We start from the raw sequence: 12,104 nt of genomic DNA, 5'->3' as shown, positions 1-12,104 counted from the left end.
TCATAATACAGACTCTAAAAACATATAAATTCTGTATCATTTCGTACGCAAGACGTCCAGTTGCGTGAAAAATCAAGTATTCCCTGCACAGATTCAGTTTTGTGTGCTTGTGCTTTCCTTCCCTGAGCGAGTTAAACAATACATCATGTGACGCTTGATTACTGTGCACGGAGGCCACCTCTGTTAATATGTAGCTTCTTACGCATCTGTAACTATCTGCAGGGAATTTGATTCACGTTAGACGTTTCTTTCCCCCCGTGACCATGAAAAAACGCCTGGAGCTGATCAGAATTGAAAGATAATGAGGCTCAGTTACAACCAGTGCTTTGCCCTGATTTTAAACCTGCAGGTTCTACGGCTGGAAGAGGCTCCGGCCGCCTATAGCTAATGGATGGATGTGTTCTGCATGTTTGTCTCGTTGCAGAACATTGTGCATATTTTAGGGACGTTCAGTTGCAACACAGATTCATGTATGAGTTCACAGCAATATGTGTTTTTCAAGACTAACATGCATAGTACAGTGTCATAAGGAAACATTTGACCTTACTATAGCAAACTCCAAATGCTAATTATTGGTTCATGCTAAAATAAAGCTGCACTTTATGTATTTCTATAAAAACTCTACATCAGAGGTCCTCAAATATATTGATCACATACCTTTCATATATTTTCAGTACTTTTGATTGCTGATATTGACTGTTTTAGGTATGTTTTAAGTATCATGATGTGCCAGTACTGCACATGTACTGCAGGTAGATTCATATTTTACCATCAATTCAACCAAAGTAAGATGTAACTTTGCAACAATGCTCATAAAGCTTCTATTTTATGCAGCTCACCGCAGTAGCCGCGGGTAGTTCAAACACAGACAAGTAATTCAGATTATTTCTGTTCTATTGAAGTCTTTAGAAAGTTGTAGCAGACTCGTGTTCCTTGTTCCAATTACTTCAATTCTTTCTAGAGTCATTTCCCATATCTCAACAGTAAAATATGATCCGGGCCAAAATATAGAAAAGCATCGGAGGGCCTTTACATACCTGCACACACGCTGTGTATACACCGCCATTGCGTTTAAAAAGTTTTTTATATGGTAATATAATATTAATTTAATTTTTCAACTTTATGATGAATGATTGTTTAATCTACATTTAGCTGTGGATCATGTTTCTAATCCACTTCTTCACATGTATACAACATTTTCTGACTTTTTTTGGACTTATTTTCCTGTAGGATGCAGTGACACATCAAAAATGCATGATGTCATTTCCCAAGTATATATTCCCATCAAGTTTGGTGAAAATCCGTCCATGCATCCTTGAGTTATTTTGTATTCAAACAAACAGGGAGAAAGAAAACAGTCCCCCGGCTGCACGACTGTGACAGCGTGCAGGACAAACATGAAGACAATCACACCCAGATCGGGAAATATACAAAACCAACAAGTCGTTAACATGCAGAAATGACGGATGATCTTTGTGACGGTACATATTTGTGTTACTTTACAAGGCAGCTGATACATTTGAATGTGTCTTATGGTCCAAAGTAACAAAAAGTATTTTGTGAAAAAAAAGGAAACATGACGTGTTACAACTTTCTCTGAAAGTTTACAAAGAGGCAACAAGCTCAGTGGTGATCACTGCACACACTCACAGTCAGCACCAGATATTATAGGAGTAGCTCTCTCTCTCTCTCTCTCGCTCTCTCTCTGTATGTGACTCCTACAGGCTGGTATCAACAGGAAAGAGTCAGCCAATGAAACTAATTGGGTGGTGTGTGTTTTATGAAAAGAACAGCCTGTTCTGTCCCGGGCTCCCTCCCACTGCTCTGTGACTGGCTGCCTCCTAAGTGGTCTGCTTTTCCTCTCTGCGCTGTGATTGGACCCGGGGAGAGCCAATAACTCCCAAAAAAAAAGAATACAAAAAATAAAAAAGCACCTCTTACCAGTCCACCACCCCCCCTCCCTCTTTTCCTCAGGACATACCCTTGTTGTTTTCAACTTCTAGAGGCAGAGCTGGGCTGAGACGATCCAGCACAGTCACACTCTGCACACCAGAGCTGTACCTGCGCTCTAGCTGTATACTGTGTACTGGGTTTCAGACCCTGAGCACGTTTACAACTTTACAACACTGCACCAAATACTGCCGGTGCACTCTTTACCTTCCTTATTTCCTATCTGCAGATTATAGGAATACTATAGAAATGACTGAGTTGTCAAATTTGTGCAGGAATGAGAAAAACATACATTCCAAGGCCTTTATGTGACTTATCAGTGGTAGTTGTGTTACTGATCCTATCACGACTGTCATTCATCAACCTTTTTAATAGCATGTTTGTATCTGCACCAGGTCTTTGTGTCACACTTTGTGTAATGACTATTAGCAGCCAGTTTACATGGGCGGATCACATTAAACGTAAGTGTGTTTGTGAAGGGTGGAGCAGTTGTGTGCTGTGCAATCAAAATAGTGAGCACATGAATTTATTACAGCAGACTTTTTTTTTTTTTTCCTTTCTTTTTTAAATCAATCCAACTGCTGATAGAGTAAAAGAAAAAAAATAACACAAAACACACGGGGTATAAAATCGATTATTAGGCTCAGTTTTGCAACAGTTTATTTATCTTAAAAATAATAATGAAAATATATATTTACAAAAAACGCACAAAAGTTGTTGCTTTGGGAAGCGATACATACACCCACGAAAAAAAAAGCTCAACATAAATAAGTTTGTATAATTTTTCAGTGTTTTTCGAAAACAAACAAAAAAAAAAAGGCACACAGGTACACTTCAAAGTTTGACACCAAATAAGGCAGCGTAACTTTGTTTTCTGCCTCCACTAAAATAAATGAGAAAGTAACAATAGTGCAATTACATGTTCCACATGAATTCCACAGCACAAACACAAATCTTTGATTCACATATTTGCATAATAAGTAGCCCAGTGATTTTAACATATTTTATCTATGTTGGCCTGGACTACTGAATTTATTTATTACAAGGGGTGGGATACATGGCCTAAAAGCCACTAAAATAATAACTCACCTAATTTTAAAATAATAATAATAATAGCTAATTCTTAGGATTATTAGCAAATACTGTTTAAATTTGGTTGGATATTGCTCAGCAGTTTAGCCACCCCTCCTTCCCACCCCTCCCCCTCCCCCCCAAAAGGCACAAACTTTGGAAAAATCCCAGAACAAAAAAGGAAATATAATAATGACATTAAAAAGGGGGAATAAAGAAATATTATTTGCATGTAAACTTTATCTATCATGGCTGCTCCCAGTTCGATGGACCCTCGACTTTCAGTGTGGCCTTCAGAAACAAGACAGGCTGTTTAAACACTGGACAAACAAAGCCATAGAAAAAGTGAAGACATTTTTTTTTTTTGTTGTTTCCACATGACCCTGACTTTTGAATTCTGCATTTGTAACTTACATCAATTACCTGAAGAATGATACCACACGACCATTTCAACAAAATAATATTTCTCTGCTGGAAATTGCACTGCAACTTCCCGAGTCAAATTCACACACGTATTCAAATACATTTAAGAAGAAAAAAAAAGAAGAAAAAAAAAAGTATAAAAGCATATTATGCTTTTCGCTTTTATGTGCTACATCTGAAACATAGGTAGTAGGTACAAAATAAAAAAAAAGATGAGCAAAAATCCATTTGCACACTGCTACATTGTCTGCTGCTTCTGAGGCAATTTAATTAAAATGAGTGCCAAAACTTGATAGTGTTCATAATCAGTGCTTGTGCAGCCTCCCCCTCATCCCCTTCTTTAGGGGAAGGCTGTTTCTTTCTCTCTCTCTCTCTCTCTCTCTCTTTTCTTTTGTACTGTTCTCCTCCTTCTGTCAGATGATGAGAAACCAGCAACAGGTCTGCGCTGCTCTGTGGGACATAAAGAGGAAACGGCTTGTTGAATGGTGCAATTGAAAAAGCAGTTGCTCATACTTGACTTGAATCTCTCGTGCACGCGCACACACACTCACACACGCGCGCGCACACACACACACACACACACACACACACACACACAGAGTTGTGGAGGATTTAAAAAACCTGCAGGTATTGAAGGTTGATGACGTGTTAAGTGCTGCATGCAGGAAATACATGTGTTTTCAACTCAAATGTGTTGGTGCTGATGATAAACAAGTAAACAAAAGTCTATTGGCACCCAACATGAAGGCCGATTATTAGTATTTGAGACACTGGAGCCCTGTGTGTCATTGGCAATTCATTGCACTCGACACAAGTGGAACAGCGGGACATTGATCTCAAACCTACCGCTGTTTTTCACTGGACGTCCTCGCTGCTCTCCGGCCGGTCGGGTCTCCTCTGCTCCGCGGCTTTCACCGCCTGACTCGCCGCACCGTGTGACGGGTCGTCTTCATCATCTTCTTCGTCGGTATGCGACCTTTTACTGTGACACTCGCTGGAGCAGGGACCTGGCGGAGGAGAAGAGACAAAACAAGTGTCAGTGAAAGTTGTGAGGATGTGTGGAGCAGCACGTACACCTGACCGACGAGCTGCTGCCAGACTCCGGAGGAAAAACCGCCGATTTTAGCGAGAATGCCACATCTGCGGGTTACAATGTAATAATAAAAGTCATGTGGAGTAATGTGGAGTAAAGTGACGTGCGGCCTCCAATTCGGGGAGGATTTGAGTTTTTTTAGGTTTCATAAGCGGATATATTTTAAGTTTTCTCTCCTCCCCAGTGATTTGGTGTTTGTGAGCAGCGACACGGTGATGAACCGACCGCAGCTCACGGTGGAACTCGGCTGGCGGCTCCGCATTGCGACACAGCGACACTTCAGATATGGAAGAAAACTGCGTGACAGCTTCAACAATGGAAGGTAAAAAAATAAATCACCTGAATCTCCAGAGCGTCTTTTCCTCGGTCGCTCCGTGGCTGCCTGGTTTTCCGGCCGCGTCTCGCTCCTCTCCTGCCGGAGGTCACCGCCGGGCAGCTCCACCTCTCGCCGCGGCGGCTGGCTCCCGTGAGGCGGCCGGAGGTAGAACTCCGGCGCGCTGGGGTCCTCCTGCCACTCGAAGTTACGCGGCTCCAGCGGTCGTTCCTCCACCGGGTCGAAGTTATACCTCTCCCTGAAAGCCTCCACATCTTCCTGCACCGCCGTCGCCAAATTCCTCCGTATCTCCTCCCGGTCTGGTCTGCCGAAAAGGTTTCTGCGCACCGGGGGTCTCATGTTGTCCGGCTGGCGCGCATCCACCCTCTCCAATGTCGGGCTCGCATTAGAAAGGCGAACATCTGACATTTTGATGCACATAAGACAAGGAGGGGAGGGGGGAAGAAAACAACAACCAAAAAAAATAAAATCTTCTCAAACGCGTACTTCCAAGTCGTATTCCTGTAAAAATGCAAAGTCACGGGGGATGGTGCATGCGTAATCCGCGCGTCTCATCCAAAATGGTATAAAGCGTCTCCAAAAAGGCGCAGGGAGCGTTCGAGAGAGCCACTCCTGTCAAGTCCGTAGTAAAGACTGATGAAAACAACAAGTCAAGTCATAACAGCCAACATGGCGTTAGAGGGAGCTATGAGTGAAGAAGAAAAGTTGACATCAAGGACTATTTAAACAGAGAGGGCGATTCATTGGTCTTCGCAGCAGGGACCGCCCATACAGTTCTTAAAGTCGAACAGGGCAACAGCATTTAGCTGGATGGGATCAACTCTGTGTTGAATGTGACTTTATGGAGCTGTTTGATTAGGGAAACACAGAAGAGTCAACTAATGTGAGTTACAGGAGAAAGTGATCCGGGTTTAACTGTCCATTGACACCTGGTTCAAAGTCAGACATGAAGATTAAAGTCAAATGCTTCCTTTGATCCTCACTGACATGCGCATCACTCAGCAAGTTTAAATGGACGGTTATATTCCGATATAAACTCATTAAGATAAAAGGCTGTAAGGGGACACATTCAAAAGGAGATGCCAAAGATAACCAAAGTTGATTTGCTTCACCACAGGAAGCACACGTTTAATTCACCACCCTGCTCGTACAAGTTGCAAGTGAACGGGAGGCGATACACTGATAGATTTTCGTATGTGAGACCATGTCATAAAACACTGCAATCTAAACAGCATGTTCTGATCACATTAAATCCAAATAGGGTCATACTTGGAACTGGATGGGCACTCAGAAAAGCGCTTACCTCCGCCAAAGTCCACAAGTCCCACATTTTAATTAGCTAGATCTGGATTTTTATTAGGATCTGCACCAACTTGCACACACTCATAAATTTGAATCTATGGCCAGACGGAAGCAACGACCCTCACTGAACACCGGGTGGCTAGAATCGTCTGGGATTATTTAGGCCTTCTTAAAATCTTTACCTTGTACAGGTGATGAAGGTCAGTTAGGGCTGTGCCAACAATATTGCTGCACACATTTATACCAGGAAATTAAGAGAAAATATGCAATTAAAACAAATTTGATTAAAAAAAAAATCATAAAAGTACTACTGACGCACATGCTTTTTTACACATGGCAACAACATGAGGCCCAAAGCCGAGCTTGTCATCCAATATTTATACTGCTGCTCCAGCTGAACAGCCTTAACATTAATCAGCACATGAGAGATGACAATCCTAAAATTTATTCTCATCTCTTTAGTCTTGGACACATTGACTTCCAAGAACAGGGTTAGGGTTAGTCTGAACTCTGCCACAACTCATATAAACATAAAGATCTAAATAATCATATTCAGACTAAGGCCAAGAGTCTCCGTGTTCCTGCGCTGTGAGATGTTGTGGATTCTGAAAACAGTCGGCTAATTGTCTGCAGAGTAAAACCTGATAAGAGAACAACACTGGTAAAAAGATTTATCTCACATTGCAGGAGCGCTGGGCCGAGGTCTCGCTCGGGGGCTGGTAACACTATCACATGAATCAATCATCAAGTGATTGTGTGAGCGCTGACGGATTTCACTACTTCATCTGATTCAGTGTCACATACACAGCTTAGGCTCACCACTTGATTCAATCACTGTAAATGTATTCAGTTACCGCTGCCAGATAATTGAAGGACAATGACGCCGCTGTTGTGCTGCAATAAGCACCCGTGATGCGAAAAGCCCCCCAGTGTACGTTCAACATGATTTCAACCCTACTTCTAACCAATCATCACTCGTCGTTACTAAACCTCGCCTCACGGGGGTGCTTTTACACAGAGGTGCCGGTGTTTGTTACGGCACAACAGCCCCTTTTCTACCAGCATGGAACACGTTCTGTTTCAGTTCATGCAGCTACTTTTAAATCCAGAGAGAGCCTGAGTCTGAGCAGTAGCCGTCAGTGGATGGAGCATCAAGGTCTTGCTGATTTACATGCTCGACCAATCACTAGTTAGTCTCAACTGTCAATCATGACCTTTCAGCCCATTTGTATAGCACCAAATAACTAATTAAAACCAAACTTAAAAGGAAACAAACACTTTTATTTTGACTTTTTAGTTTGGTCCATGTTCCATCCACTAACAGGGAGGAGGCAGGGTTTATGACCTATACTACAGCCAGCCACCAGGTGGCGATCGAGGCAGTTTGACTTTACTTTTGGAGAGCTGTCACTTTGTCCGTCTTTTTATACAGTCATAGAAACAACAGACCAAAACAATGTTATCCAACATCTTGCTGTGACTGTTAGTTTGCCTTGTGCACCGCCCTCCATCGATGACAGATCCTTGATCACCTTTAAACAGGTGGAAAAAACAGGCTGGTCGCCTGGACAGCACCAAGAGATTCCTGAATGACACCAATGCAAGAATCAGATCTAATATGATGGAAAAGTGGGGGGTGAGACATGACTGAGAGCTTTTATGCAGGAAAACAACAACAACAACAACAAAAAAAGGCCACAAATCTGCCTCCTGGCATCAGATGACATCAGCTCTGGAGTAGAAATCCTTCCGTCATCGTTGGCTTGGTGCCTATCGCTTTTAGACTTTGCCACTGGTGCCACAGCAGCGGTTTGTGTGCTACACTGGTTGCAATTGCTTGTGTGTACTTGTGAATTTACATAATGAGGAAACAGAAAGTGGTGCAGCTTTAAAAAAAAAAAAAAAAAAGAGGAAAAAAAACAAACTTTGAGACTCGCAGCCATTTCCCTTTGAGGGTTTCCTGTTTGCATCATATAAAAAATGTCTCACCCAAGAGTCTAATTTGGGTTCGTGTCAAGATTTAACAGCTTTCACATTTATTTTCCATACATTCCAGAGGAATCCTGAAGTGAGTAAGTGAAAAAATCAACTTCTACAACAGTTTAAGCCCTAAAACTATACAGTGTGTGTCACTGTGCATTCCTGCGCAGCATTAAAACTCCCTGCGCCTGTCTTTTAGGCCATGCTGTTTCAGTTAACCCCCGAGAAGACCCAAACATCTCGTGACAAATACAGTGAGGACATCTGTTATATCGATGTTATCGCCGGGAATCACACTTAATCCATAATGTGTTTACGCTGCTGCAAAGTGGGCACAGTGTTGTGTGCGCAGAGCGACCCACGAGCTAAAAACAGATTCTGATCAAACTGATTAGGCGGGTAAGAGGAGAAATAAGGCAAGAGAACATTTTGTTAAGGTCACACATGCAGAACCGAATGCTTTAAGGCGAATGATTAGGATTTTTTCTCCTGCACAGTTGGACATATTAAAGCTCAGCTGCAGCGGGGGGGGAAGTACCAGTTAGATAATGTGACAATAACTGGGAAAGTTTCTTAGTTACCTCCACCAAGGAGGTTATGTTTTCTTCTGCTGCAGGATTATACAAAAAAAACTCAACTGATTTTCATGACATTTTGTGGAGGACTGGGACAGCACCCACAGAAGAACCCATTCAATCTACAGATCCAGATCATATATGTCTACATAATGCGACCTCAGATCGGAATACTCCACATGTATTCATTTGATTATTTCCACAAAACTGCAAAGGATGCATTATGGGTCAGGGAAGAACTTATTACATTTTGGTGTGGATCCAGATCAGGTAGCAGATCACTACAAATTTTCCCACTTTCTTATAGATTTCTTAGAGAAAAATTCATGGACCTTGACTGGACTGATATTTTGCTCGCAATTTAGTGCAGATCCAGATAAAAATCTGGACCTGGTGAATTTAAATGTGGTTTCATAAAGGTAGTGGTGGGCCTTGGCGGGTGTACGATCTCTACTGAGTTACATTGTAGTTTTATTATACTTTTGCTGAGACAAGGTTGATCATTCTCTCCAGGAAGTGACACCTAAATAACAAGAAAAGTTTAGGTATGTCAGTGAAAGGCTATTTTGATTATTAGTAGTTGGGAAGCTACATTTGACACCGGGTGTAATTTAAAATGACAAAAGGGGAGTAACAGTTGCACACCACTGTGGGATGATGCAACTGCAGTGAAATGACTGTTAGTTAAACATTAATTATGATCCACGATAAAAGAAAAAGTCACAAAACAAAACTCTGTTTTTGTGTTTGATGTTTTTTATGATTTCAGAACAAAAACTATTTTGGACTCGACAGAAGTCAACACTTCAAGCTTTGACAATGAACAAACAGGAATCAAAGTTCGAGCTGTGATGCCCTTTGCAAACGATGTGTCACTGTGAACATGTGTGTAATATTAGAGGATGTGCCGTTAATGTTACCATATGTTGCTGAAAAGCAGTAAAAATGTGTTCTCTTGTAAAAAAAAAAAAAACAGGCTCATTAAAACTTGAAAAACATTTATTTTATTTTTTCCACTTTGACGGCAGTGGAAACACGAATCTATGCCTGAGTGTGACTTGCAAGTGAACTATTGCTTCCACTTTGCTCTTTTGACTCATACACTCATGGCTGTAATATTGTTGGAATTATTTACAGAGAGACTAGAATAGCTGCTGTGGGCTTAGATGAGCATCATGGTCATAACTGAAAACATGTTTATAATTTAAAACTGTTCATCCTTATTTGATTATGAATTTATATAGCATAGAAAATGTGCTCCACTGAATAAAACATATTTTTTTTGTTGCAGTGTATATGTTTTTTTTTAAATGCCTGTAAAGAGTTGGACCGCAACAGAAAATTGGGAGAAAGTTCAGATTTTAAACTGTCAGCCATTTTTAATTGGGAGGTTTGATTGTGAGCCTGCAAACACAATCCAACAGAGGTCTGGCAGCACTCCTCACACCTGCAGTTTACTTCTATAAAACTCTGCAATAAACAAATAAAACCTATAATGCAGCAGGTTAACATCCTGGCCGCAAGGATGGATTTGTACTTTTGTGATGGATGTGTGTTTCCAATCAGAGTGGTCATAACCGAGAGTGACGTGGATTCAGTACAGGATGTTTTGTTGTTCAGCTTTGTGTAATTATAGTTTCATCCAGTATGGATTTAATCAAAAAGTGCATTAAAAAACTATTCATGACAAAAGCTATTCGTCCAAGACACCTGAGCAGATTACGGATGTCTCGTCGGACGTCATGACACGGCAGCCTTGGAGCTCTGCTTCTTCTTGGCCAACTCGGACTGGATCTGGTGAGGGAACTGGTCCAGGTGTTTGTTCACACACTGCATGCAGAACCTCTTGGTGTAGAAGAGACTGCAGTCCTGTCAAAGAGGAGAGAGCAAAGGTCACCATCAGTGGCCCAGTTTCACACAAGCACCCAATACAACACACTTATTCCAGGAGAGACGGCAATTTATTTCATCACGATGTATCTTTCAGGGCAGAGGAATCAATTACAAGGTCTGTACAGATTGTACTGGTTTTCAACTGTGATCAACAAGGTCAATCAGGTCAAGCAGGGAACTACTAATTAGCTTCATATTTAATATATATGCTGATAATGTTTTGTTATTATATAAAATAATCATAATAATAATAAAACACCTTCATTTCTATTGCGCCTTTCAAAACCAGAGTCACAAGATACTACACAAAATAAAGTATCAGTGCAAAGATAAGAAATCACAGAAAAGCCAGATCATACTAAGCAATGCAATAAAACCAAACAGATAAAAGAACAACATTGAAACAATAAAATTAAAGCAGAATAACTACACAAATTAACACTATTAACATGCTAGTCCATATAGATGAGTTTTAAAACCCTTTTTAAACACACACACACAGTCATATCATTTGTCCCTGAAGCATCATGCCCACATCAGTGCCTCCACGTATGAATCATGTGAGAAGTTAAGGTGTAAGATCACATGTTGAGTCTGAGGCAGAAACTCGAGCTTCAGGACCGAACCTTACCGATCCAGCACAGACACAGAGGCTGCACAGGCTGCAGGTGGAGCCCAGCACCAGGAACTTCTCCCTGTCCGGACTGAAGGGATCCCTTGTCACAAAGCACTCCTCCAGCAACCTGGTGGGGAGCAGACAGGCAGGAGTAAAACACACTGTAACCTCTAGTAGATTCTCGTGGTGCACGGGGACGAGACAGAAGTTAGTTATAGATGCGAGGAACAGATCGCTGGACAGTCACGTAGCAGCTAACAGCATTAGCTTTAGCATGGCTGGCTCCGGAGCTGAGTTAGTGACTTACACTATGGCTCTAGTGTTTGGTGGTTTCTGTCCGTAGTAACTATAAGAGCTGCTTAAACCACACAACTGGCAGGTGAAGGTTTTTTCACTGGTTTCACTGGAACTTTGCTCCATCGTTCACAGGAAAGTTTACTTCCTGGTTTTCATGTCGAGTACAGGCACAATGTTGCATGAAGCTTTACCGCCACCTAGAGGCGTGGGGGAGTAGAGGCACACATACTGTATAATATACGTATGAATTAAATATGAATTACAATTATTAAATTTAAATTATCATTATTGCTACTATCATTATCATCTATACATTTAATGTCATTATTATCATCATTTTGTTTATTAAATTATGAAAAATGTGACCAGATCAGTTTATTTATATATTTATTCCACAATGTATTTCACGATGCACCAAACTAATGTTTGTTGACATGCTTATGTATAAAATTATTTGGAAATGAAGCAAACATTTCCATAGAAAAAATAACAAGAAGATATGCAAATACTCAAATTTAGGAATTAAATAATAAAAATAAGTTTAAGGACATATGGGGGAATTTAAATAGA

At 41.1% G+C, this 12,104-nt stretch overlaps 2 protein-coding genes across 2 annotated transcripts; both read right to left on the bottom strand.

The window, feature by feature from the left end:
- Positions 1-2,593: 2,593 nt before the first annotated feature.
- On the bottom strand, positions 2,594-5,576 carry cdkn1ba (cyclin-dependent kinase inhibitor 1Ba). The gene is made up of 3 exons (XM_035147888.2): positions 4,877-5,576; positions 4,291-4,451; positions 2,594-3,894 (listed from the first exon to the last, which is right to left on the bottom strand). The coding sequence occupies exons 1-2, from the start codon at positions 5,289-5,291 to the stop codon at positions 4,300-4,302; spliced, it is 567 nt and encodes a 188-aa protein (XP_035003779.1). The 5' UTR covers positions 5,292-5,576; the 3' UTR covers positions 2,594-3,894; positions 4,291-4,299.
- Positions 5,577-9,466: 3,890 nt separating this feature from the next.
- Positions 9,467-11,722, bottom strand: cdpf1 (cysteine rich DPF motif domain containing 1). The gene is made up of 3 exons (XM_035147117.2): positions 11,545-11,722; positions 11,253-11,364; positions 9,467-10,597 (listed from the first exon to the last, which is right to left on the bottom strand). Exons 1-3 carry the CDS (start codon positions 11,655-11,657, stop codon positions 10,469-10,471), a joined length of 354 nt encoding a protein of 117 aa, XP_035003008.1. The 5' UTR covers positions 11,658-11,722; the 3' UTR covers positions 9,467-10,468.
- Positions 11,723-12,104: the final 382 nt, after the last annotated feature.

The sequence above is a fragment of the Hippoglossus stenolepis genome, chromosome 22 (genome assembly GCF_022539355.2).
Source record: "Hippoglossus stenolepis isolate QCI-W04-F060 chromosome 22, HSTE1.2, whole genome shotgun sequence".
In the NCBI taxonomy this organism is placed as follows: domain Eukaryota; kingdom Metazoa; phylum Chordata; class Actinopteri; order Pleuronectiformes; family Pleuronectidae; genus Hippoglossus; species Hippoglossus stenolepis.
The sequence above is the reverse complement of the archived record's forward strand: the minus strand, read 5'-3'. Positions and strand labels throughout refer to the sequence as shown.

Bases quoted from the DNA above. Each gene is read 5' to 3' on its own strand.
- cdkn1ba (XM_035147888.2), bottom strand. From the start codon at position 5,291: ATGTGCATCAAAATGTCAGATGTTCGCCTTTCTAATGCGAGCCCGACA. The intron at 4,452-4,876 runs GTGATTTATTTT...CTCCTCCGCCAG, and splicing joins AAGACGCTCTGGAGATTCAG to GTCCCTGCTCCAGCGAGTGT.
- cdpf1 (XM_035147117.2), bottom strand. From the start codon at position 11,657: ATGGAGCAAAGTTCCAGTGAAACCAGTGAAAAAACCTTCACCTGCCAG. The intron at 11,365-11,544 runs GTAAGTCACTAA...GCTCCCCACCAG, and splicing joins CCAAACACTAGAGCCATAGT to GTTGCTGGAGGAGTGCTTTG. The intron at 10,598-11,252 runs GTAAGGTTCGGT...CCTCTTTGACAG, and splicing joins TCTGTGTCTGTGCTGGATCG to GACTGCAGTCTCTTCTACAC.